This window comes from Acinonyx jubatus, chromosome B1 (genome assembly GCF_027475565.1).
Source record: "Acinonyx jubatus isolate Ajub_Pintada_27869175 chromosome B1, VMU_Ajub_asm_v1.0, whole genome shotgun sequence".
In the NCBI taxonomy this organism is placed as follows: Eukaryota; Metazoa; Chordata; class Mammalia; order Carnivora; family Felidae; genus Acinonyx; species Acinonyx jubatus.
In genome coordinates, this window is record NC_069382.1 from 7,340,567 (window position 1) to 7,367,471 (window position 26,905).

The 26,905-nt window shown below is 41.8% G+C and overlaps 1 protein-coding gene and 1 long non-coding RNA gene across 8 annotated transcripts in view; one reads left to right on the top strand and one right to left on the bottom strand.

Moving 5' to 3' along the window:
- On the top strand, positions 1-26,274 carry LOC113604618 (uncharacterized). 3 transcript variants are annotated; one of them, XR_008295802.1, is made up of 6 exons: positions 1-588; positions 2,251-2,314; positions 3,746-3,814; positions 6,384-6,645; positions 11,347-11,389; positions 23,469-26,274. It is a non-coding gene; the product is annotated as an uncharacterized LOC113604618 (long non-coding RNA). The 3 variants fall into 3 exon arrangements; XR_008295801.1 differs by lacking the exons at positions 11,347-11,389; positions 23,469-26,274 and adding an exon at positions 6,994-8,004 and having other exon boundaries at positions 4-588; positions 6,467-6,645; XR_003426584.2 differs by lacking the exons at positions 11,347-11,389; positions 23,469-26,274 and adding an exon at positions 6,994-8,004 and having other exon boundaries at positions 5-588.
- Positions 1-26,905, bottom strand: part of ASB5 (ankyrin repeat and SOCS box containing 5) — a 55,930-nt gene that overhangs the window by 17,077 nt on the left and 11,948 nt on the right. The window contains exon 1 of one of the 5 annotated variants that reach the window (XM_015074195.3): positions 13,679-17,406. The exons of 2 other annotated variants lie outside the window; for them this stretch is intronic. In XM_015074195.3, the coding sequence (XP_014929681.1) occupies positions 13,679-13,715 (37 nt within the window). In that variant the 5' untranslated portion in view covers positions 13,716-17,406. Of the gene's footprint in view, positions 1-1,132; positions 1,285-9,701; positions 11,394-13,678; positions 17,407-26,905 lie in introns of those variants that run through there. 2 more of the 5 variants (XM_015074194.3, XM_027077048.2) reach the window with 2 other exon arrangements.

Sequence of the window (26,905 nt, forward strand, 5' to 3'; positions counted from 1 at the left end):
GCACAGAAGCTCAGGAGGAAAGAGACGGAGGGGCCAGGCGGGCCACGATTCGCATCCCAGTTTAGGACAGTGGCTTCCATGAAGTCATCTAACTTTTCCAAGATTCGGTTTCCACCAAAAATGGGACAAGCACCAGCAACAGTCAGACAGGGTTGAGAGGGGGACTGGGAATGAGCAAGTACAGAGCCTGCTCTATAAGTAATAACCTGGTGGTCTTTGCTAAACAAACTGGTAAATAGGGGGGCTTCTAGTAGGAATTTTAGGGAAAAATAATTGTTTTCCAAAACTAGAGAAACTCGAACCATAAACAAGAGCATTAAAATAATTTTCAGTGCTATCAGTTTAATAAACTAAAGCAACTGAATGATTTATAAATGTATTTAAGCCAACAAACAACACCTCATGCTACGTTTTTTTGAAGTGTAGGTATGTCCATCTACCGAAGGAGTGACCTATAGCACGTGCATGGGACTCGAGGCACCTTGTTTGTTTGAACTCTGCTTGCTTAACTCCAAGCAACCCCACCTCATTCCCGGTAATGCTGGAGAGGAATCTCTGAAATGAATCCATAACGTGTGAGAATCACAGGTACGAGATCAAATTCCGGTTCCTGTTTTGACCTAAGCCTCCACCCCTCTGTATTTCCTGCCCTCACAATCTGAAATTCGGCAACTGCAAATTTCCATTCAGCTGTGTTGCATATAAAATATCGTCCCTTTCAACATGGACATGCTTTATATTAGAACGGTTGACACATTTTCTCTCAAAACCAAGCAAAATTACACACAGCTTCATATACAACAGTTCAGGAACTTTACAATCTTGTCAGACTTTAACTGGGTAGCTAAGATTTTTTTAAGTGTCCACTTTAACTCTTTAGGATGAATTAGTGTGAAAATTAGTTTTACAAAACGCCTGTAACTTTCGCCAGGCTGATCGGGTGCCTTCTGTGAAGGCCGCGCTGTGCCACACGGAGGTAACTTGACTATATTTAGAAACACCACCAGTCCCCAGACATCTGGTATATAATTTACAGGGAGAGAGCCTACCCTGTTCTGTAAACATCGCATAGCTAGAGCAAAAACATTCTCTTTCTTAGATAAATACGGTTTGGTAAGAGTGTATACCGTACCTAAATCGCCATCTCCCCACGGCACTTCAAGCCAGCCACTGTTGAGGTAAATCCGACTCATATCTTTCTTTTATCAACATAAAAACAAAACAAAACTCGCTTGTCGTTTGCTAGCTCTGTTCGGCCATCTTAAGGACCTCTAAGCTCCTTGTAACATGACCTTTCACCACCCAAAACGAAACGGCTTTTAAAATCGGATTTATTTTTCAAAACTGCCTTTTCTTACCGATCATTCCTCTTTGACAAATTGCTTATCCTACCTAATTTTTTCTTTACAGTATGTGCCTTGCAATAAACTCCAAGCATTACAATGAGAGCTCTACCCATAGCGATGATGACACCAATCTGCTTCTTAAAGAGTCTGTGCCTGGCTCTCCTTAGTCCCACGTGCGGAAGTAGGACGTAGCCTCATTCCAGAGCTAACCTCGCACTGGCAGTGGTGCAGAGGGCTCTCTGTGTTTGGGTCACTCCCACTTTGCTCAGTTGGTCTCAAAATAGGAAAGTCAGGACACTTAAACAGGAAATTATAAGGACAGATGGGAAGCAATGACATCTTCCTATATGAATCGGTACCAAATGTTAATGCATTTTACAACTCCCTTTGGTATAAAGCATTAAATCAACTATCTTCTTCAAAATGGCAGTGGATTTACCATGAAGCCAGTGCAAACTTAAGTTCAGGACCCCTCCATTGCACAGACACTTTCTAAGACTCTGTAATTTTGTATTATTGTGTTTAAAGAAGATCCCAAAATGCAGATAAGCTTCAGGCTCAACATCTGGCCCATCCCTCCTCATGGGTTTACAAAATAATTAAAAAATCACCATGCATTTACTGACCTTGATGGTGTACTTTTCTGTTTAACCACATAAATAGAGCTACATAAACCCATGAGAACACGCCTGACAAGGAGGGAAGCATTACGCTGTTAAAACCAGTCCTTCCCAAGCTTGAGACTGTCCTCTTTTTCCATCACTGTTGCCTCTCTGAAAGTTTCCTCAGAAAAATCTCGTCCAGATCTGAAAACCACCAGCCACAGCTGTGCCTTGGAAACTTTAGGTCTAAGTGGTGAATTGCATGGGTATGCAACTTACTCTAATTGGTTTCTTGTTCACAGTCTAGGATCCCGTCATTATCTCCTAAGAAGACAGTGTCTGGTCCCGAACAGAAAAAGACAACAGGTAAATGAAAAAAGTGCTGGGGTTGAGCTCAAATTAAAAAAAAAAAAAAAAAAAAAAAAGACTTGGGGCGCCTGGGTGGATCAGTCTGTTAAGCATCTGACTTCAGCTCAGGTCATGATCTCGTGGTTTGTGGGTTCGAGCCCCGCGTCGGACTCTGTGCTGACAGCTCAGAGCCTGGGGACTGCTTCAGATTCTGTGTCTGCCTCTCTCTCTGCCCCTCCACTGCCCCTCATGCTCTGTCTCTCTCTCAAAAAATAAGTAACATTAAAAAAAAAAAGACTGGATTTCTAACAAAGTGAAGGCAGAGATTTCACTATGATACCCACGAATATCCAAAATCAAGAGAGAAAGAGACTGTAAGGCCTTGCTCAGGTAACAGTGCTGCTCTTGGAGAAGACTATCTAGTCGTTCCAATTACTTGTCACTGGTCACTGGGGCTGTGGGCAGAGCACGCTGGACATCTTCAGGTGGATCTGAGTTCAAATTCTGGCACAGATCCTACTTGTGAACTTGGTAGTAATTAACCTCTTGAACGTCAGTTTTCTCAACCATAATGGGAAGGATAAATCTCTATACATCACAGGGTTGGAGTCACTGTGAACTACTTAGCATAGTAGCAAACACATTTGAAATCTGTCAAAAACAATCCAAATTCCCTTTTCAACAATTATTTCCAAATATCCGCCCCATGAGCTTTTTGCAACCTGTTTTAAACAGGAGGGTAGAACAACTTAACTTACTTAAGGTTATGAAGCTTTAGCTCCTCTTACTTAGATATCTGTAGGGGGCTATAAATAGATAGAGAATGGTCAAAATTTAGGGACAATTATCTCCCAAGTCTCTTCCCTGGGCTTCCCAAAAATTTTTGTGCCAATTCTGAAATTTCCTCCTGGATGTTCACCTAGGTCAATCATCTCGATACATTTCTAAAACTAAACTTGTCACCTTTCTCTCAAAATCAGTTATTTTTTTTTGCTTCTGTATGGTTTTAAACAATACCGTCCCCCCATCACCTGGCCCTAATAATATGGTCTGAAACGTAAGCACAACCATTTTCAAGGAAACTTCATACATGATCACTGTTTCATATGCTCCTCTGCAAGGAGGGAGTTAGTTACTATTGGCTTAGTACTTCTTTTTTTGTGAATTTTCTTCAACCCAAGCGGACCCCTAGCATCTGCCTACACTCGCTTTTAGGGGGAATCTCTTCTAGTCCCATCAGTATAAATATTATTCACGTGTTGATGAGCCCAAATTTGCATCTCCAGACCAGCTCTCGCCTCTAAATTCCAGACTTAAATTTCCAGCTGGCTCTTCCAACTTCTCCACTTGGGTATTTAAGTGGGCAATTCCACTTCACATGGAAAACTGAACTCGTGCCAGACTCCTCCTAGATCTCCTATCCACTTCCTGACAATGCCACTCATCCAGGTGCTGTGAGGCCAGAAGCTTCCGTGTAATCCTTCGTTTCTATTCCTGACATCCCACAGGCAGATACCAGTAAGTCTCCCGCCTCTCGCCTTCCAGTGTAATCCAGACTTTGGCTGTTATCACCCTCACTGCTGCTGCTCCACTACCGGCCACGATTTCCCTCACCTGATGTGCCGCAAAAGCCTGCTGACTGGTCCGTGTGCTTCTACTTGTGACCTTCCAATAGTCTGTTGTAACCACAGGAGCCAAAATGATTCTTCTTAAGTCACGGAGAATCCAGTGGCTTCCTTTCTTGCCCAAAGTAACATCTGATGTCGTCGTTGTGAGCCACCAGTGTCCCCAGGCTCCTCTCTGATCTCAGGTTCTACCTCCGACCCCTTCCATCGGCCACACTGGCCTCACTGTTTCCCCTCAAGCACACCTCATGGACTTCTGTTCACTCTGCCTGCCGTGCCTCTTTGTGAAATTTGCACATGGCTTTCTTTGTGACCTCTGTTCTGCCCTGGCACGTCACCTTCTCAGAGAGCCCTTCCTTGGCCATCTTCTAAGAAGAAGTCCTCCCTGTCCTGTTCTTCATTCTGTCTCTCTACCCTGCTTTATTTTTCTTCTTATAATTGCTGCTAGTATATAAGATCTTGGAAAGCAGGACTTGATGTATTTTATTCATTGCCATGCCCCCCCAATACTTAGCCCATTAATAATGTTCGTTGATGAATAAATGTTCAAAATCACATGATGCTCTAGAGCCTGGGGGCCCTGACTCCTAAATTCATTGGTTCTTCCATTGCCCCAAGCCACTCCCCACCCCCCCATCAATGAGTCCTAAGAGTATTTCCTTAAGCAATAATCTTGCCCTTCACATTCACCCACTATTTGTTCATTTATTAAACGTTTATGGTGCTCTTCTAAGCAATTTTCACCCTTCTAGATGCCAGAGATACACAAAGATGAATTAAGTATGGCCCACTTCCTTTTGAATTCAGTTTGGATGGTCTTCCTGATGCCCATCTCTCTCCCACCATCCTTAATACTGTCATTGAATTAAACTTCCAAAAGCACCTAGAGTTCCAGCCAGCCCACAAGGTGCCTTGAGGAAAATTAGAAAAGGCCCCCGTTTCCATGGCAGTCACACCCCATGCTGGGCACACATGGTCGGGCTACACAATAGCGAGTGGCTGTTGTGAGCCCGAAAACACCTTTAGGACCGTGTTGCTCTCAGGCTCAAAACCTTGAATGGCTCGCCACTCACATGCCCATCCTAGAATAAAAGATTATCTGCCATGTGGATTAGACTTTCTGTTTTTATCTTCTGTTACTTGCCTTCACATGCCCCATGCTTATGTTAAACTGGACTCTTGTGCGTTCCCCCAATTTTTTCTTTTTTTGGATCATCTCCCCCAGCTCAATTTTCCTTCTTTTGTGGCTGTCTGTCTGCTTTGCTGGTCTGCCTGCTCTGATCCTTGGGGCTTAAGAAGTCCAAAAAGCAGAAGTGGTAGCTTCCCTTATGTGGAGAGTTAGACACTGGGTGGGGGAAGAGGGTAGAGGGTGGGTAGAGGGAGAAGAAGATAGCCAAGAGAAAGGAGGATAGAGAGGCAGGAGGGAGGTGTGAGAGGGGAGAGGCAAAGGAATGGAGGGAAGGAGAGGCAGAGAGCCACAGAGATGGTTTTTAATGCTGGTCCTGAGGCACCAGATGCCAGTGTCCAGGCCTTGGCCACACCCCTGAGAGGTGACAGGCAGAGGAAGAGAGGGGCCCTCGCCCTTGTGTCCCCACCTTCAGGACAAAGTTGCATGCTTTACATCTTAAGCTTTAAGATTTGCTGAACTTGTTTCAAGGGATTAATGGCTCGGCCAGCAGGCTCATCAGCAGGAAGCCTGGGGACTGGAGGCCAAGTGCACCTCCCTAGTGCACTGGCATTCAGCTCCCACCTCGGCACAAAGCCAAAGAAAAGGATGGGCGGGGACATTATTAAAATGATAAAGTTCTTGGGGTGCCTGGGGGGCTCAGTCGATTAAGCATCCGACCTCGACTCAGGTCATGATCTCACAGTTCGTGGGTTTGAGCCCCGCGTCAGGCTCTGTGCTCACAGCTCAGAGACTGGAGCCTGCTTTGGATCCTGTCTGTCTCTCCCCCACACCCCCCCCCCCAACTCGTATTCTGTCTCTCTCTCTCAAAAATAAGTAAACATGGAAAGGAAAGGAAAGAAAGGAAAGGAAAGGAAAGGAAAGGAAAGGAAAGGAAAGGAAAGGAAAGGAAAGGAAAGGAAAGAAGGAAGGAAAGGGAAGGGAAGGGAATGGGAAGGGAAGGGAAAGGGAAGGGAAGGGAAAGGGAAGGGAAAGGGAAGGGAAAGGGAAGGGAAGGGAAGGGAAGGGAAGGGAAGGGAAGGGAAGGGAAAGGGAAGGGAAGGAAAAGATAAAGTTCCCATTCAGCCTGAGGGATGGGAGCTTGAGGCTAGGTTTAATGGGGAAGTTAAAGCAGGCTGTGGTCTTTTGACCATGCCAATTTTCAGAGTAAGGTTCTATCTCGCCAAACTAGACTGGTTTCTCCCTGACCTCCTCACAGAGCCTGGCTCCACAGTTTTCTCGTCCAGAAAACCCTCGGAGTGCTCCAGCAGGAGTGTAAGCCCTCTTTCTTCCACAGACCTCAGCTCCTTGAGAGTGAGCGTGAGTGGTGTGGCCATCCTGTGTTCCCAGCACCGACTCTGCACGTTTGCATTTTCTCAGTCTCCCTCGCCACTGCTCCACCGTGGGCTCTTCCTGCTTCCTCAGACACAGTCATGTTGATCTTCCTAAGAACCCTGACAGGTCAGGTGGAGATGTGGAGGGGGCTTCAAACCGGGCTGTGGACGGAAGGTGTATCTACATTGGACATCTGACCATCATGTATTTGCTACTGCAAGTCGGTGAGTTTAAGTTGCTAAATTGGTTTCCTCATCTATAAAATGGGGACAGCGGTATCTGCATTTTCCAGTTGTTATAAGGGTTAAATGGGCCTGTGTGAGAAGCGTTTGAACCTCAGTGTGTCTTTAATAGAACTCTGACTCTTATTTCCATTGTACTGAGATTCAGTGCTATGGACTGAATCGTGTCCTCCTAAAATTCGTATGTTGAAATCCTGATGCCCAATGTGATGGTATTTGGAGGTGGGGCCTTTGAGAAATATTTAAGCCATAAGGGTGGAACCCTCATGAATTGGGGACTAGTACCCTTATAAAAATGGCTCCAGAGACATCCGAGCCCTTCTACCACAGGAGGACACAGTGAGAAGGTGCCAGCAATGAACCAGGAAGAGGGTCCTCATGTAACATGACTGTGCAGGCACCTTGATCTTGGACTTCCAGACTCCAGAGCTGTGAGAAATAAATTCTATTATAAGCTACTTAGTCTCTGGTATTTTTTTTTATAGCAGCACAAGTGGACTAAGACAGGATTATTTTGTCTGCCACCAAATTCCTACACTGAAGCCCTAACACCCAATGTGGCTGACTATATTTGGAGATAGAGCTTTTAGGAAGTAATTAAGGGGAGGCAAGGTCATGAGGATGGGGCCCTAATCTGATAGGGTTGGTGGACTTATAAAAAGAGAGAGATCTTTCTCTCCACAAACATGCACCAAGAAAAGTCCATGTGAGCATATGGTGAGAAGGTGGCCAAGTATAAGCTAGGAAGACAGTTCTCACCAAGACCTGATTATGTGGGCACTTTGAGCTTAGACTCTAAGCCTCCAGAACTATGAGAAACTTAATTTCTGTTGTTTAAGCCACCAGCCTGTGGTATTTTGTTACGGCAGCCCAAGAAGACTGAGACAGTGATTAAATGCTTTGCTTCCAGTTAAAATCAGTACCTGATCAATCCAGGAAGCAAACTCAGTCCTTTTGAATGTTCAGTGAAACTTTATCATATAATATTTTCTCTTCAACCACAGAGCATACAGTATACTTAGTAGGCTGTTAATCCATAATGGATCCATAATAAATACTACAAAACAAACTTATTAAACACACTAAGAAGTGTTACCTTCTAAAAATGAAAAAGAACCGTGGAATTGTTGTCTACATTCTCATATAATAATATGTATATTTGCAGTAGTAGCAACAATAGCTGTACTCTCTTATTCAATTATAAAAGTGGGACATTAAATAAGACAATAAATACATTGTCAATCAAAATCAAAATACATTGTAATCAAAAACCAAAAATCACAATGCTGCTTTCCAAATATAACCAAACCTTTTGTTGTATATACTTCCTAATGTTTTTCTAAATGCATACTTTTTAATCAAGATGCAACCATACTGCTCGGATTATTTTTAACCTTTTGTTTTCATTTATAGATATAATTCTACAACATTTTAAATGGCTATAATGCATATGTCATTGTATAGGTATACCATTATTTATTTAGTTAATCTCCTACTGAATGTTTAGGTGGCCTTTAGTTTTGAGGAATTAATATTATTTCTTATTTTTGTGAATGTGTCTAATTATCTGCTTAGAGTAAATTCTTAAGATTCTGATATATGTCATCAAATTATCTTCAGCAAAATGGGCCTGTTTACATTCTCATTAACAGTGCTGGAAACATTTAAAGCTAAATCTAATGAAAGTTTGCCAAGACTTTTTTTTTTTTATTGAAGCATAGGACATTTCCTTTTTATTTTTAATATATTTAAACTATGTCAAGGAAAATTGTGTAAAACTCTATTTTCTCTACATGAAATTAGATTTTAAAATATAATTTTACAGCTTATTTTCAACTTTCTCTGGAGTCTGTCTTAAGTGAAAATGTGTGAGACTCATCCAGTTGAATTAATATTTTTTGTTTGTTTTTAGCCACCTTGCCGAACTCTTGTATGCTGCTCGTACCTGTGGCCAAGTGCATATTTAGGTAATTTAGTCTTCACTGAAGAAGGAACAAAATGCTCTTTATTCTACAATAATTGCCTAAATTCCTCCTGGGTCTAAGGACCGTGCAAATGATAAGACTATTTATTACTGCTTTCCAACCTCTAACACAATGCCTAGCACACAGTAATCGCTCAATAAACACTTGCTGACTACTGTCGTCTTTGTAGTCAACTACTTTCTATTCATGCTAATCTATCCTTAATTTTTATTGATAATTGTACAGTTAAAAAAGTAACTGAAAGGCAATTGTGCTGGGGAGGAAGCATTAGGGAGTTTTCTCAGTCTTTTAAAGAAGTGATAGTATTTCATCCTATTTAAAAGTATTCTTTTAGATTTTTAAAATTTGTAATACTTTATCAGTAATATTCTCAGATTTCATCTGTTACACAGTAAATGCAAGTCTTGCAGCGTTTTTGGAAATAGAGGTTTCCTGGAACAAGGGTCACCTTCGAGTCTGCATTCCCAACAGTTAGGTGTATTATTGACCATACTGGTGTTCCACTAAAATTTACATTTAGAGTATTCTTTTTAAAACTAATTTCCTCACAAAGCTCCCCTCTGGTACTGTGCTCATTCTCCTTTATACGTTTCACATTTTTTTATTCCTAAAATTAATAACTTTGTGTCAGCGTATTCTAAGTCACCCATTCTATTCATTTTCTTGCGTGCATCACCCTCCTACGTTCTGGTCCAATTTAAGTGATTCAAAATGTTCATCTTTGATGGCTTGTGAACAGTCTTTTCCTGCTTAACAGCATCTTTCTTTGTTTCCATACCAACTTGGAAGCACCTGCGGAAACAGAGAGGTAAACAACCCAGAGGCTAAGAGTTTACCGTTGTGTTTAATCTACAGTCATAGAAATGGGTCCACAGATGCATTCTCCATACACTAAAAAGTGAAAACAGTGCGGTCCTCTGCCATGCCATACATTTACATTTCAGAACCCGCGTTCTGGAAAGCACCCACAGCTTAAAGTTAGTATTTGCGAAAAACAGGTCAACATAGTTTACTGCAGGATACCAACGGATTTGCAATGGCCGCTATACTAACCTTGACTGGTCAGAATAGCCCAGCTAGCTTTTCGTTTAGTAGAACGTTCTTCTACACTCGCTAGCCTTCTTTTCGTGAGGATCTGCTGTACGCAGTCCCTTTCAACAGCAATATCTGCGGGCATCGTGTCGTAGACGTTTCTGTCTGCGACAACCAGGTATCATAAGTGTAATTGCTCTAGCCAGAAGAAATACCAGCAACTGGATTTCTAACTACTTTTTCCTTCCCTTGAGACTTTCACAAAGATTCCTGTGTGCTAACTGGAGAATGGCCTGGATACTGAGCTCTATTCAGAAACACTTGGAGGGGGGTTAGTAAGGAGCAGGTGGGGGATGGGCCAGAAACGCAGTAGCATTTTCTATTTTTAAAGTGGAGACTCAGCAGCAGCCGGAAGTATTTAACTATTTGCACGATACAGAAAGGAAAAATGTGTAAAACTGCATTTCCTACTGGGAAACAGAACAGAAATGAATTCTACGTTTAAAATATGAAAGCCTATTTGAATTATTGACAAGTCAATCCCATGTAAAATTGTCCCTTGAAAACAGCTACAGACAGAACGGTAGAGCCAGAAAGCTCTGTTGTGATCAGTGAGTGGTTAGCCTTTCTTCTTCATCCTCGGGAGTAAACAGTGTTTGTGCATTAGGGTCAGCTGGTACGTAGCTCATGTTCGTTTCGTAAGAATCTAACTTTAGAATTGGCTTTCCTACAAAATCACAGTCCTGTTATTATTTATATAGGCACAGCTCACTATTGTGATTTTTTTGGAGGTCATTTCTAGGCCAAAAGGCGTCAGCGGTCAATTTAAGTACAACAGATCTTTCACCCTAAAAGGCAGAGCAGAGCAGAGAGGAAAAACCACACCTGTGCCTCGTATTTTTTGCTGGCATGTAAGTTAGAACAGGGTACGCTGTCCATGACTGAGTCAAGAGCAGCGACTGAACCATGGTTGGTCTCCAGGGATTAACTGAGCTGGCGGTCATGTTACACAGTATTAATATATTGAGATCTGTCTTGATGAAAAACGGTCATAGAGTCTGTTACCTGCCTTTACTTTTTTATCACTATTTTTTAGACTCCACCTTCTGTTGGCATATACAGAAAAAAAATTATTGGGGTATTGCCTTTACATAACAAGATGGGTAAGAACAAAAACATTTCATGCGTAAAATTATTTCCCGTGCGCTACCCTGTTAATAGTTGCTGCCAGATTACCTTGCCAGTATTTACCTCCAAGTCATCACTAATAAACAATATCTTTCCCTTATCTTGAATTAAGCTTTAATCCTACGAACTATGTGATCTGAGGCAAGCAGCTTAATGATACTTCTTCTGTAAAATGAAGAACTTGGATAAGATGACCGTCTTCTGGCTCTAACATTCTTTGATCCCATTCTTTGATTGGGATTCTATGACTGACATACAAAGGGCAAGGGTATATGAGCTGGACGCATATTACATTACCACAAAGGAGGCCACACCTTCCCAGGAAAATGAGCTCAGGGCCAACTCAGCTGAGGCAGTCTGTATGGGGGGCACATTCCTAGGGGTCTGAGAAGGCTGAAGGGTGGTTGATGAAGGGGCTTATTCAGTCCGTTCTCTCTCCATGTCCAGTTGTCACTAACTGTAGGTTCTTTGTCCCCAGGTGGTGGCCACAGGGGAGTGTGCTGATCTATACAAGCCGCACGGTAAGAATAAATACTAATTTTGTGTTTAAAAAAAAATTCAGTTTTACGCTTTTGACTTTTTGGCTTTGTACTTTTATTGTTGCAAGATAAATATAGGAGGCTTTATTGTGAGAGTTGGGATAATTTTTGTTCTTGAAAAATTTTGGACACCAGATATTGTCATCATTTCCATGGCTGTCCCCTCTGGGTTGTGTGATCAGAGTGCATACCTCTGTTATTTCATAGACCTAGCACTGTACCTCTTGAACAGTGGGCGTTCAAAGCAAACAAAAAAAGTTAAAGAGTGATTTGAATAATGGCATTCACAAGAATGCCTCAGTACTTCAAGAAGGCTTTCTGTAGTCCGTGGGGGGTAATAAATTTCCAGTGCCGTGGGGAGAAAACAAGCCATCGGATCGCATCATAACTACACACGTTGTTAACTCAGATGTGTGCTGGGCTGCAGAATACATATAATAATTCACACATATAATCAAATGGACTAAGGGAATAATAATCACTTCTTTCACAAATTTTCAGTGCATCCAAAGCGAAAGTAATTTTAAGAAATGACTGCAGGAGGGGCGCCTGGGTGGCTTGGTCGGTTAAGCGTCCGACTTCGGCTCAGGTCAGGATCTCACGGTCCGTGAGTTTGAGCCCCATGTCGGGCTCTGTGCTGACAGCTCAGAGCCTGGAGCCTGTTTCAGATTCTGTGTCTCCCTCTCTCTCTGCCCCTCCCCTGTTCATGCTCTGTCTCTCTCTGTCTCAAAAATAAATAAACGTTAAAAAAAAAATTAAAAAAAAAAAGAAAAAAAAGAGAAATGACTGCAGGAAATGGAAGGAAAATGTTGTGACAATTAATTTAGTGGAAAAAATGAGGAACAAAATGCTAAATCTATGGAGTAGCTCAACTGTATGATTTCATTTAAAAAATGCACAGTGAAGTGAATGTGTTTCGGTCCAAATCACTTGAATGCTGGATGTCTGTCATTATACAAACATGAGCGCACTGTGAAATATCTGGATATGTAGAAGAATCTAGCATCTTTCCTTGTGTCCATGTAAAAGTGGACTGGATAGGCAGCAGGATATCACTGGGCAGAAGTTTTAAAGTAAACTAGTATTCGATACAACGCTGCTGGAAATAATAAAAATTACATTCCAAGTAAGATACCAGATTCTGCATTACTATGCCTCAGAAAAAGCATGTGAGTTCACTAGGGATCAGAGATGACATGCTACTACTCCCCACAAAGGCTAACGTAAAATTCTACATCTTTTAGGAAGGATAAAGGAAACGAAACAGGGCCACTCTATTCCCATTTTAACCAACGCTGATGTGTCTGAAAAGTCGGGGACCTATGTTTGGGCTGGTTGCCAATCCTCAGTGAAAAAGTGCTGTGAAGATTGGAAAAATTTCAAAGAGCACTGGAAATCATCAAAAAGCTAAAGGCACTTCTACCAGAGAGCAATCTGAGTACCTTAGAAATTTCAAAATGAGAAGTTGAAATCTAAGAGGGATTATGCTAGAACTATATACAATCATCCAAGACACCGTTGGGAGTGAATAAACTTTTTCAAGAAATTCTGAAAAACGAGATAGTGGGATCAACTTCTGACAGTTTTAAAACTCTATTTGGGACACAAATGGAAACTTTTTTTGGCTCGCACAGCCAGTCACAAACTGCAGGACCTCACTGGTTCCAAAAGGCAGTGCTGGGCTACCACCTGAATCTTGGGAAACAGGTCAGGAAGAACAGACGCCCGCTCGGATCCAGGTGGCAGTTTCCCCCACTTACGACTACGGACTATTTTCAACCCGGACGCTCTCCACCAGCCGATTCAACAGTTAGCAACTCACAATTAGTCTTGTTCCTTCTGTCGCCCATCCTGCCCCACTCCTAGCATCACTTTGAAGCAAACCTCATTATACCACTTGATCCATAAATACTTCAGTCCACACCTCTAAAAGATGAAGACTCTTGGCAATCAGAACTACAGTATCATAATCATACAAAACGCAGTCATGCTGATATATCATCAAATACATGTTGGAAATCTTTATTTTTCGAAGAACAGCTCAGTTCACAAACTGCCTCCTAGAATAATACCTCAATTGATCGTGTTTCCATCCTTTCTCTTAGGACAGAAGTCTGATCTCTCTGCTTGCTAAACGTCTTTTTAAAAACGTCCAGGTTCCCATCCCTGAAAAGAAAATGTTTGTCTTCTCTAAAGTACCAATGGCTTGTGAAGTACAAGAAAATGTCTTCCTCTTAAATCATCACACAGATACGTTAGATTCCCTTGTACCTGTTACTGCCAAATTTCCACCCTTGCAAAGTCTCATCAGGAACAGGGCATCGTTCAGTTCTGGGAGGCTGTTTTGCCAGGGGTGTCTTTGCCAGGCCACACGTACATGTGTCTCAGAAACATCGTCTCTGAGCCCCCCTCTTGTCGCTCCATTTTGTTTTCTCTTCTGTTTTACTGAAACATGAGTACCTAACTCTGTTGGCCTAGTGATGGGGAGTGAGGGCAGTTGAGGTCTCTGGGCAAACCTGACATGAGTGTCCTGGGGAAAAGCAGAGTGATTGTTATCTAACAGTTAACCTTTGTCCAAGGGTCATTCGCTGCTCCTCTAAAGGTTGCTGGGAGACCTAGAGTGACATCTTGTGGTCCAGGACAGCTTCTCTCTTAGTTGCAACTGAGTGGTTAGGTAAGGCCCCAGGGGTCTGAAAAATCGCAATTAGAGAATATACGGTTAGGACGGTGACACAGCCACACGTATAACACAGTGCCTAACCACAGTGGATACTTTATCAGCCTGGGTGTGCAAGACTTTGAGAATCAATATTATGGAAGGAGGTGTTTTCAATATTACCAACTTGTTTTGGTATGATTTTTTTAAGTATAAGCGTAAATATAAAATCCGGTTAAATTATACCCTTGCGCAAAACATTTTATTGTAGATCCTGAAACAAAATGGAAGGGGCTTCTATTGAGGAAAATGTACCTGTCCCCAACGTCCAGGAAACTTAACAGTGAAGAGTAATTCTCTGTTAGCTGTCACTTACGGGTGATTTCTACCATACTCAAATGTTTATTAGTACTGAGAGGTAAAATCTTCTCAAAATATTTAAAATATCATTTTCAACATTCTAAAATAAAAGATGTCCCTGGATTTGGGATATTTTTCACTGTACCAAAAGATGTACATGATTTTCTTAAAGGCACAAGTAATCCCTATATGTGGAGAGAAAAAAGTAAAATAACAATTTAAATTCAAAATCCCTAAGATTTTAAACCATGAAAGGCTAGCATAAACTCAAACTACTGAAGTATATTAATTTCTAGTTGCATAATGAAGGAGTAAGTTGATAAAATGTCATTCATTCATTCATTCATTCATTCGCTCAGTATCTCCTAGGTGTCTACTAGATGCTGTATCCTGGGTACACAAAGATGAAAAGACAGTCGCCAACCGCTTGAACCTTAAACTCTAGATAGCATTTCAGAATTACATGAACCTCACTCACTGTCTAAGAAACCTCTGTATGTCCAGGAATCAGGGACTCCTAGAGTCATGACAATCTTGGAAGTTCCCATCTCTAGGTTGCAGTGATGCCCCTTAACTTCAAGAAGTGTCCACAAAATATCTGATTTGCATACAGTTTTCACTGAAGTTAACTAAATAGTAAGCGGTAGTGATTCCCAATAAAGAAGAAATGACATTACAGTAGAAGATGTCATTGAGAAAGGAAAAAAATACAGAGAATCTAGCCAAAGACATGAATTCTGTCTTTGAAAACAGGATTCAACATTTCTCCAGACTTCTGTTGAACATATTTGTGCAAGAAGGTATATACACTTCTAATTTTGTTTTTCAGCCATAATAAACAGAACTAAAGTATTTAAAACTCCCACTGATGTAACTATTGTTTCCCATCTCCACATACATCAGCAACGTATCTACACTTGGCTTAACAGATCTCAGGAGATCCACTTTCTAATAGAGCTATTCATTCCAACACAGAGTAGTAGTTAGGGGCCTCAATACTGCCCTCAAATGACCAAATCTGGGTCCATACCCCAGAGGGGGCAAACGATAAACGTGTTACCTTGAGAAAGTTACCTCATTTCTTTGTGCCTCAATTTCCTCATCTGGAAAATGGGATAACAGTCCTACCTCACAGGATTTCTGTAAGAATTAAATGAATTAATATATAAATCAGAACCATGCCTGGTATACAGTTAGCCCTTAAATAATGTTAGTTTTTATGGTATCATCCTGGCTAATGTAGAATTGTACATATAAATGCATCATTCATGCCTTTTTCATCAAATCTTGCCTTTCCATTTAGTAGTAAAGTTAAAAAGCAAATTAAAAACTCACAATGCTCCAGCATTCACTTACTAGTAAACGCCACAAATATTCACGGTTGACTAGTTGCTCAGTGTCTATGGTGTATACAAAACAGTTCTTGGTCTAATGGATATAACTTTGGTACTTTGTAAGCAAAACAAAATAAAACAACCAACCAAAGAAAATCAGCTAATAAAAATTAAGCAACAAAAAATGCAGACTAGAACAGCTGCGGACTCAAAAAATGTCTGTCCTGTGTCAGAGGTGAGTCTAATGGTCACAAAGAAAGAAATGCTGGTTGATATATAACTGATCAGCCATTTTCACATAAAAATTACAAAAAAATGAGAAAATACTTAAAATATTAGAAATGAGAAAATTTTTAAAAGAGAAGGAAAGAAGCCACAAATTTTGAAGTACAGTAAAACCTTGGATTGCAAGTAACTTGCTCTGCACGTGTTCCACAAGATGAGCAAACATTTCTAATAAATTTTAACTTGATAAACAAGCGATGTCTTGCAATACGAGTAGTACGTGACGCCCAATGTCACATGATCACAGCTGAGCCAATGGTCCTTGAAATTCACTTTGATATTTGAATATTTGATATTTGAATTACAAGCATGTTTCTGGAACGAATTATGCCCGCAAACCAAGGTTTTACTGTAATTGCAAGCAGCATTATTCTGGAAACATAGAAGCCTCTCAAATATCCTTATCAACAGTCCTTAGGTTCTGGAAGGTTTTACCAGGGGTGACGAAGCTGGATGATTTGGACAGTCCCTGAGTACAGCTTTGTTCAGTTGAATTTTACTTCCTCTTTTCCCTAGGTAAGTGCCCGTTTAACGGACAAAGAAATGAATGACAATTCCTAGATGTGCAATAATGCACTTTAGTGTCTACACTGAAAATCCCTTGATAAAGTTAATTGCCATTAGCCCAGGGCATTCACATGCATAAGCTGATCCATTACTTCACCATGCCAAATTTCTTCCCCAGTTTCCTTTGATTATGTCCATATTCATTCATCTCCAATACCATCATCCTTGGGTCAAAGGCTTAGACCACACTACTGGATATTCCTGTACTGTAACAGATACTAACTGTTCTCTCTACATCCATTCTGGCATCGTCCAATCTCTACTGATTAAGTGATATGTCTGGGTTTGCTTCAGAATAATCCCAGGGTGATTTTTGCAGGTTTGATTGTGTACTTCTGCCAAAGCAAGGTTGTATCTCGTAACAGGGTGTTATCTTTCCGCTCAATCTATGGGCCAGGATGTTATTTAAAACAGGCACCCTTATCATAAAAATTTCTTAGAAAGCTGATGCTTCACGCTAGATTTGGTTTGCTGATATTTATTTAAGATGTTTGCAGCTATGTTCATGAGTAAGATTGACTTCCTCTAATTTGCCTTTCCTTTACTGACTTTTTCAAGTTTGAGTAACGTATCCATTAAACTCTGATCACTCGGAATGTTCTAGAATGAGGAATTTTTTGTAGCAGTTCGTTAACCTGCCTCTGTAGTTGCAGGTTAAGAATCTCGGTGAGGCTGCTGTCTTTGCAGGTGTGCTGGGCTTGAAGTTACCATAGGCCGTCTGGCTGACCGTGGTAACAAGAGCCGAATGTGAAGTTGGGGAGAGCAAAGGTGTACTTGAAGCCTTGAGGAAAACCTGGAACAGAGTTTGTCTGTCTCTGGGGTAGACATCCCTGGAGAACTGGTGCCTTTCACCCCAGAACGCACACACAGCTGGCCTGGGACTCCGGAACCCAAGTGGACAACCTGGAGGGAGCTGAACTAGCTGTAGATCTGACATTGCCAGATGGCCAGTGACATGTACAAGCAGGGTGGCACAAACGTGGACTGTAAAAGCGGCAGCTCCTCTACTCTGCCATCCGATGTTCTACAAAGTTCTCCTCTGCCCAATCCCAACCCAGACCAACACTAGAAAGGGAATCCTGGGAAGCAGTTTTGGCATAACTAAGTTGACATGGTACAAAGCCACTAGACGTAATGGTTACTAACTCCATGAAAGGAGCTGGGGACTTGTCCTTGGCTTTCTCTGCTGTCATGGTTCACCTACTAGAAATATTTCTACCTATAATGCTTGGTAGACATCCCAGGTTATATCCTCTGCTCTTGGATGTGTTTTGGAGGAAGTTTTTTTTTGTTTAAAAGTTTAGTTTTGAGAGAGAGAGAGAGGGAGAGAAAGAGTGGGGGAGGGAAGATACAGAGAGCATGCAAGTAGGGGAGGGGTAGAGAGACGGAGAGAGAGAATCCCAGCCTATCGGTGTGGAGCCTGATGTGGGGCTCAATCCCACGAAGATCCTGTGAGATCATGACCTGAGCCGCAATTAAGAGTCAGACGCTTAACCGACTGAGCCACCCAGGTGCCCCTGCCTGTAAGTCTTATCCCGCATTAATATGGTGATACACTTGCAGGTAATATTTCTCTTGGGTCTATTCAACTTTTCTGAATCCTTATTTTTTAGACGAGTCATTAAAAAATATATATTGCTGGCTATTACCTAAAAAATCTGAAAATGGTTATCTTTAAACAAGAGAACTCAACTTATTCATTTAAAATCATTATTTAAATTACTGATCCATTTAGTTACTTATAGTTAGATTTATTTTTCCCATGTTAGTTCTGTACTTTGTCTTTTCCCCACCTTTTCTATGTTCCTTTGTTCTCTTTCTTTAGTTATTTTGGTTTGATTGATTTTATAATTCCATTTTCCCGAACTATTCTCCTCTGAAAGTTATATACTGTATTTTTTTTTAACTCTGGGCCTATTATTTTATTCCAACTCCAACACTAAAGAAAGCTGCAATAAAATTATAGACCTAATCTTGTCTGCAGAAGTGACATATTTCAAGTACAAGTTTGGAGGGACACATGTCTCATACCCCAAAGCACAAATTCCCTTGTTCCCCGGGGGTACCAGCTGTAAACCACATGTACATCCATAGCTACTTACATCTGTAGCACAAAATACATACATTGCTAATCATTATCTGCCAATTATCACTCTACATTACTATATATGACTCATACCTAGAACCTCTCTTTAGAAACAAGACCTCATATCCAGTGCAGAGAAAAAGTCTTTCCCGAAAACTGGCTAGCTCTTTAATACACCTCAACCTTCTCTTGCTACCCAGTGAAAACAGCCAAACTGAACAGTCACTTCAGGGAAAATGACCCATGCCTCGCTTCAGCCACCACCCTCCTTATAGTTTGTCCTCTGAACCTGGCTTGTCAGGAGTTTCCAGATCACCTTAATTACTCCACAGTTCATTACCTGGAAGCAATAAGGCATATTAACAGAAAACTATGCAAACATAATAAAACACAGAAAGATCCCAAAGTTGACCTTGGCATAGATTTAATAAGGAGGGCACTTGTGACGAGCACTTAGTGTTGGATGTGAGTGATGAATCACTCAATTCTATACCTGAAACTAATATTACACGGTGTGTTAACTAACTTGGATTTAAATGAAAACTTGAAAAAGGAAAAAAAAATAATAATGGTTATTTAAACCTTTTATGGACACTTTGAAGACAGTTGATGGGCCAGGATGTAATAGGAGAAAGGAAGAATGATACTGCTAAATCAGGTTTTTCTGAGACAAGATTTTTAAAAGTTGAAAAAAACTCATCTTAAAAAAGAATAATTCTCCAGACCATCTAGCAGGCAGGTGCATTCCATGGGTCCAGGAAGTAAGGAATGGACGCTTTGAAAGATCAAATAGTTTAAACCAGTATGACTGCCCCAGACACAACCACAGAATGCCAGTGTGGGCAACACATGCCAGCGTGTCACTTACGAGGTGAGTCTGGGCCCCGTGTACTGATAATTAGGCGAAAATGTGAACTCCATCATTGAGGATATGAGGAATGCTAAAAAAAAAAAAAATGCATTTGCAGAAGTAAGTGCTCCTTAAGTAAACAGGATGCCCAGATGTATGCACAGTTAGAAACTGCTGGGTTAATAAAGACAGAACAACACTCAGCTAACGTAACAGAAATAATAAGGTACTTCCTTAAAAATGGTAAAGGTTGTCTACAAAACCAAAGAAACAAAAACCTTCAGGAAACATTATACTTAATGGCAAAATGTTGAAAACATTCCCTCTGAATGGAAAAATTTAAAAACAGACACTAATTATCACTGCTCCGTCAAACACTGTACTGAAGGTTTTAATCCACAGAATAACTGAGGAAAAAGAAAGAATGGCGTAACAATTAGAAAGGAAGAAACACTACTGGCATTAGTCACAAATAATACGATTTTCTACCTGAAAAGCCCCCACAGCACCTACAGACTCCTATTAGAATTAATGAAAGTTTGGCAGGTTCGCTGAGTATAAAATTAATATATCAAAATTAATTGTATTTCTCTACGCCTACAGTATAGAGATGGAAAATGAAACAATTTAACAAGACACTTTTCACAGTACCATAGAACAATTTAATACCCAGGAATGAATTCAACAAAAATATGTAAGACCTCCTCAGGGGATAATAATAAAACCTTACTGAGAGACATTAAAGAAAACCTGAATGAATGGGGAAATATATCATGTTTAGTCATTGGAAGGGCAAGTACTGCAAAGATATGAATATCCTTGTAATAAATGATTGACAGGTTAAATGAATCACAACAAAAAACCCGACAGGTGTTTTGTGAACCACAGAAGTTGCTTCTAAAATTTGGAATTACAAATTACTGAGGATGGCCAAAGCCACTGAGAAAACAGAACAAAATGGCGGGGGGAGAGGAAGGCTTGTCCAACCAGGTATCAAGGTATTTGAAAGCGGTAGAAACCAATGTAGTGTGGTTTAGGTCTGGAGAGATGTACCCAGGAAGAGAGCCCATAAACAGACCTTTGTATGAACAGACACTCTACTTACACAGAAGGGCTGTGGCAGTGACCATGGTTGACAGAACGTGTGACTGACCTCCTACTAACTGGGAGGAATATAATTGGCTATCCACTTGGAAAAAAGGGGCTTACCACTCAAAAGGTCATTTGCAAATGGATAATTTGAAAGGAAAGCTTTAAGAAGAAAATACAGAAAAATACTTTCGGGGGCGCCTGGATGGCTCGGTTAAGTGTCGGGCTCTTGATTTCGGCTCGGGTCATGATCTCATGGTTTGTGGGATCGAGCCCCATATGGATGCTCACGTCAGGCTCTGCACTGACAGTTCAGAGCCTACTTGGATTCTCTCTTCCTCTCTCTCTCTGTCCCTCCCCCATGCATGTGTGCATATGGCTGAGGGCACTCTCTCAAAAATAAATAAATTTAAAAGAAAAAAATATTTTCATTATCTTGAAGTATGGCAGGAATTTTTAAAGTAAATTACATAAAAAGTGTTAACCGAAATGGCAAATATTTATAAATTTGATTATTTAAAAAATTTTTTTAATGTTTTATGTTTATTTTTGAAAGAGAGAGACAGAACATGAGCAGGGAAGGGGCAGAGAGAGAGAGGGAGAGTAAAGCAGGCTCCAGGCTCTGAGCTGTCAGCACGGAGCCTGACGCGGGGTTTGAACCTACAGACCGCGAGATTATGACATGAGCCGAAGTCAGACGCTCAGCCAACTGAGCCACCCAGGCACCCCTAAATTTGAGTATTTTTAAATAAAGAACATCTATTCACCAAAAGAAAAACCATAAAAAGTGGGAAGCTGAGCCACAAAAGAAATTTGTAAGTAGTATCTTTAAGTTTTTTTCATTTTTGATTTAATTGTTAGAATATATAAATAACTTCTAAAATCCAAGAAAAACAGGGCAGAAGACCCAATAGAATAGATGGCAAAATATTTGGTACACACATCACAATAGTGGAAGCACAGATGGCCAATAAGCATATGAAAATGGCATTATTAGGGGAATGAAAATTAGGCCATACGGTTGCATTAGACCATACATAATCTGCGTGCCCGCTAGATTGGCAAAAATTAAGAATATGGACAATACCACATGTTAACAGTAATGGGAGGGACTGTGAATTCTCATACACTGCGGGTTTCACTGTAGATAAAAGCACGCTGGAAAACAGTGCAACACCAACTAAAAAGCCAAAGTTATACATGCTGGACCTGACGATTCTCCTCCTAGCGCTGCACAAACTTGCGTGTACCCGATGTTTATCTCCGTATGATTCCTAGTTAAGCCAAATTTGGAATTTACAGCGCTGGAGATGAATGAACTCCAGATACACACAGATAAATGCTTCTCTCATGCTGTTCGGTGAAGAAAGTAAATCAGGAACGTATATTTAGAGAATGGTTCAAATTTATATACAATTTAAAAGCAGGCTAAACCAAACTGTCTCTACTTGAGGTATATTCAGGGCAGTGAAGCCCTTAAAGAAAGACAAGAAGACGATCACCGGAAAAGTAGTCACCCTCTGTCCACCCACCCCCTGTCAGAATAAAACGGGATGTTCTGAATGGAAAGGGGACACCTGGATGCCTTCTGAGGTTCTAGGATGTTCTAGGATGTTCTATTTCTTGATGTAGATGGTGGTTAAACAGGTGTCTACTAAACAATCTTTTACTTTTTTATTATTAAAAAATTTCTTGTGAGAGCAAGAGAAAGAGAGAATCTTAGCACGTTCCATGCTCAGTGTGGAGCCTGATGCGGGGCTCGATCCCACGACTCAGAGATCATGCATGACCTGAGCAGAAATCAAGAGTTCGATGCTCAATTGCCTGGACCACTCAGGTGCCCATCTGCTTTACAGTCATTTATAAATGTCTATAAATGTGTTCTGTTTCTTCTTTTTCCTGAGGTAGTTTATTTTATGGTGACAAAAATACTAATCAACAAAAGGAGGCCAGCCAAAAGGATTTTAAGTAGAGGAGGGGGCTAGCAGCAAACCTAACGGTCCAATAAGAGAAAGGGTCGCACTTGGCTCCCGTCACTCTGAGCAGCAGGACCCGGGGCCCCCCCCTGCTCGCCCGCCTGCCTGAATCTGCTGAGCGTCTGCTCCGTGCATGAGGCCAGTAAGGCTCTTCTCCCGTTTGTGCAGAAACGTTAGCCATTCGCCTCTCCGGGACAGAGTGCCCGAGATGACCCATGGGCTTTCTCTTCGAACCGCAAGTGTGCATGCCAGCCAGGGAGAGGAAGGGGACCACGGGACAGAGCACTACCCCAGCGTGGCTGCAGAGGAAAGTCTCTAACCATACGTTTCAGGGGACTTTGGGGGACCCCTGAAGTGACTCATTGAAAGCATGTCTGTCTGTAAGACCACAGGGACTGTTCTAAAATAATTGTCATTATGTGTTCTGTGGTGACTCATGACAGTTCTGAGCAGTTCAGTTGAGTACATTCTCCATGTTCTGGAATAGGGCAGGTGAGGTCACGGGTATGATAGATTCACAAAAGGTAACTCAGGTTCTCTGTGCTGAAAACTCCTCTGGTCAAAAATGATTCACCAACAGGCAAAATAACATGAAAGAATCATAGTGTTTCAGAGCGAGGAGAGGACTCAGATCCCACGGACTTCAGTGATTGACGGATGGTTTCAAAGGAGCCCCGTGAGGCCAGCAGACCCACCGTGGAGCGTGCGGGCAAAGCCTGGGGCTCTGCCTTCAGACGGCACAGCGACCACTCTATCGGCTAAATTGAGCTTCTGGAGCATCAGAGAAAAAGTCAGTGGCTTAAAAAAAAAAAAAGCCTTCAAAACCCACTGATTTTGTCTAACTTCTTCATTTTGCAGGTACAGAAACCGAAGTTCAGAGAGGGTAGGTGCTGTCCTCAAGGTCATCCAGCACATTACCAGCGAAGCAAGACCGGAACCAGCCAGGATTGTCCGCTCCCCACCAGTGTTCTTTCCATCTGCCCTCGACATCGTGGGCAGACACACTAAACCGGTGAGCACAAAACCAGGAAGGCAAAAACAGATCTAACGACCTCTGGCCCCTACGCCGTAAGGTTTCTGTAAGGACTAAATGAGCTCATGATTGCAAGGGCTCCGGACAGCCCGTGGCGTCGGACGGAGACCGGAGTTGGTGTTTACTCTCGGATTCTCATAAAACGACACTTTCCTCGTCCTTCCTTCTCTTTCCCCGCTTGGTTACAACGTTCTGTCCCTGCCGACTGCCAGCCTGAAATTTACACAGGTCCACAAACCCATACAAGGAATGAAATGGGCAACCCGTGTTCTCTAGTCTGAGCCCGACAGCTGCTGGGGAGAAAATCTGATATGCGCCACGGACAAGGACTTAACGTAAGAACAATTTTACACATAATCCTTCTCCTCCCCATAGTTCTAGCCACAAATGGTTTTACCCCCACGAACCGTGTGTTCACGGAAGGGTCAGGCGTCGGCAGCGGCTGCGGGTTTTACGTTGACATTGAAGGGAGAGGCGTGCTGACGTCTGTGTCTGTCATGTTGAACGTACTTGGAGGAGCAGGGCTTAGAGCAGGAAGCGCAGAAAGTCAGGAGTCCCAGGTGTGCTGGCCTCAACTCGAGCTTGGTGTGAGCGGGCAGCCTCACATACACTCGGGCTGGCCAGCTCCGGTGTCCCAGGGGCCGGTCTGTCCTTGTGTGTCTGTCCAATCTGTGTCTACCCCTGGCCGTAAGGGCCACTGCTCCGTTTTGCCCTTGTGCTTCCTTGTCCTGACACCGACATAAACCAATCCCCCTGCCCCCTGCAATCCTTCAGCCGCCCCGGTACAAAGAAGCCACTTGCGTGATGGGCAAAAGCAAGATTTAAAAAAAAAATGTTTTATGTGTATCATTCCAACCACTTTGGTAACTAAAACAGACACGACAGAATTTGGGGCCCAGGCCTGAAGGGTGACGAGCTAACATCCAGAGGTATTGTTTGCAGCACATACTGATCTAAGTTTTACGTCAGCCAAACCCCTTCTCGTGATACCTTCTGACACTTGACAAGAGAAGACAAGACAGTCATCTCCTCTCAGTTATAGTTCTGACGTATGGCGTTTCGGGTGTTTTCTGTTTGTGACACACGCTTCACGGTGCCCTAAGGAGCATCCGGTTTAAAATGAACAAAGGATGAACATTTAGTAACATTTGAAGTTTGGCTCAGAAAGTTAAAAATTTTAAGAATAAAAATGCATTCCCTGAAGGTGAAAAATCAAAGAGTAAACAGATAGCATCCCTCACCAGAAGGGAAGCAGTCTGGGTTCGTAGGCGATGATGAATAAGATACCTGAAGATAGGTACGCTGTACGAGTCAGTCAAAAAGAGACAAGGGAAAGGGTTTGTTTTGTTCAAGGAGGACAGTTAGTGGCAATCCAGGAGGTAAAAAGGAACCAGGGAAAAGGGACAGTAAGTCTGATTCAGAAGGACAAGGAGTGGAGGGCATTACTATAGATTTCGATTCTGGACAGTATTGATTTTCTGTCTTCATTTTTCCTTGAGAATTAACTCCCAGAGCCTCTCCACGAACATATACGTAGTGTCCATATGGGTCCACACCACTGGGCGAGGCCTGACAAGAACACGCAAAAGCCTGTGTGGAAAGTGGTAATAAAATCCATGGGCTTGAGTGATTGTGAATCCTCCTGCTTTCTACCTTCCTTTTTGCCTCCTTCATTTGTTCCTTCCTTCCTTGATTATTTGAGTCCCTGCCACATGCTAGGCACTTTTCTGGGCTCCGAGGATGACACGAATCTGTGTCTCCAAGAGGCTTACAGGCTGGTAACGAACCAACCCGGTGGCAAAGTCAATGTTGAATCTGTTTAGGATATCCCATGGACGGTGAGGGCAGGGGCATGGTGGGGAGCAGCACAGGGCACTAAGGGATTCTGTGTCTGGCCGGGATTATCTCAAAGACCCTGAAAGAGAGGCTGAAACCAGAAGCAGAGATAGTTCCGGAACAAGGACACTACTTGCTTCATACTATGAACCAAAGAAACAAAATCCCACAGAATGGTCAGGATGAGTGATGTCAGAAGCAACATCAAAATACCAGGGCTCGTGTTTTCACTTTCCTCTAACTAGATCAGGAACCTTGAGTGAGTTCCTCTACGTTTTCAACGGTTTCCTTCTTTGCAAAAGAAGCATTAACGCCATCGACTTTGTAGAGGACAGTTATGAGGATGACAAGGGATAGAATGTATGGAAAGACTTGGTGAATTACAAGAAAAATAGACCATATTATCATCAGAAAGTGTAAGACAGGTCACGCAGAGTCAAAGCTGGGAACAGAAAAGGTCAAGAGATGTGCTAACCACCCCTATTAGGTCCAATTACAGGGAATTTGAGAAACAAGAGATTCACTTTTTTTCCATTTCTCATCTTCTCCTCCTTCTCCAACATTAACCACATAATATCTACTAGGAAAGCATCTCAATTTAAGAAAATGTGGTATATGAAACATTTATACTTACAAAATAAATAGTTTCTTTCCAAAGGAACTCTTTAAGTGACAAGTTTACATGGTGAGACAAAATCCAGTGATTTACTAAGAGCTGTTTTGTACCCAACTTATAAAGTACAACTGTGCCCCTCTCTCTCCATGTATACATATACATATACATATACATATACATATACATATACACACACATACACACACACACATAAGTATATATATATTGATCGGTATATATATGTGTATATATATATATATATATATACAGGTGTGTGTGTGTGTGTGTGTGTATATATATATATATATATATATATATATCGATCGGTATTTTACCAAGTTTTAAAGCTTCAAAAGCACCTAGGATATGGCTATTAGGAAAAATAGCATGTGTGTTAGAATATTACAATTCTGTATTATAACATGGAACTGATGTCTATCGTCTCATGAAACAGAAGGCCAGTATCGTGGCGGTGTCATTATTCCTTAAACAGCCTACGGCAAACCAGGCTAGACTCAAGACGCCTCATGAAAATGTCGGGGTCGTCAAACACTGCTCTGTTACTCAAAAATGCTGCTCTCCAGTTAGGGATATCGTGGTTAGACATTCCATTTTGAGAAAGTTCTTTGTCCATTATCATATTCCTGCCACATTTCAGTAGCAAGGCCTCATTTCTGATTTGAGGTTGAGGTCCACACCGGGCCATGTACACTGTAGGTCCATGCCGGGCCATGTATATTGCAGGACAGCAACTGGTCCCTCAGACCTTGCAACTAACAGCCTTCATATCCCTACGGCTTACATCACTAC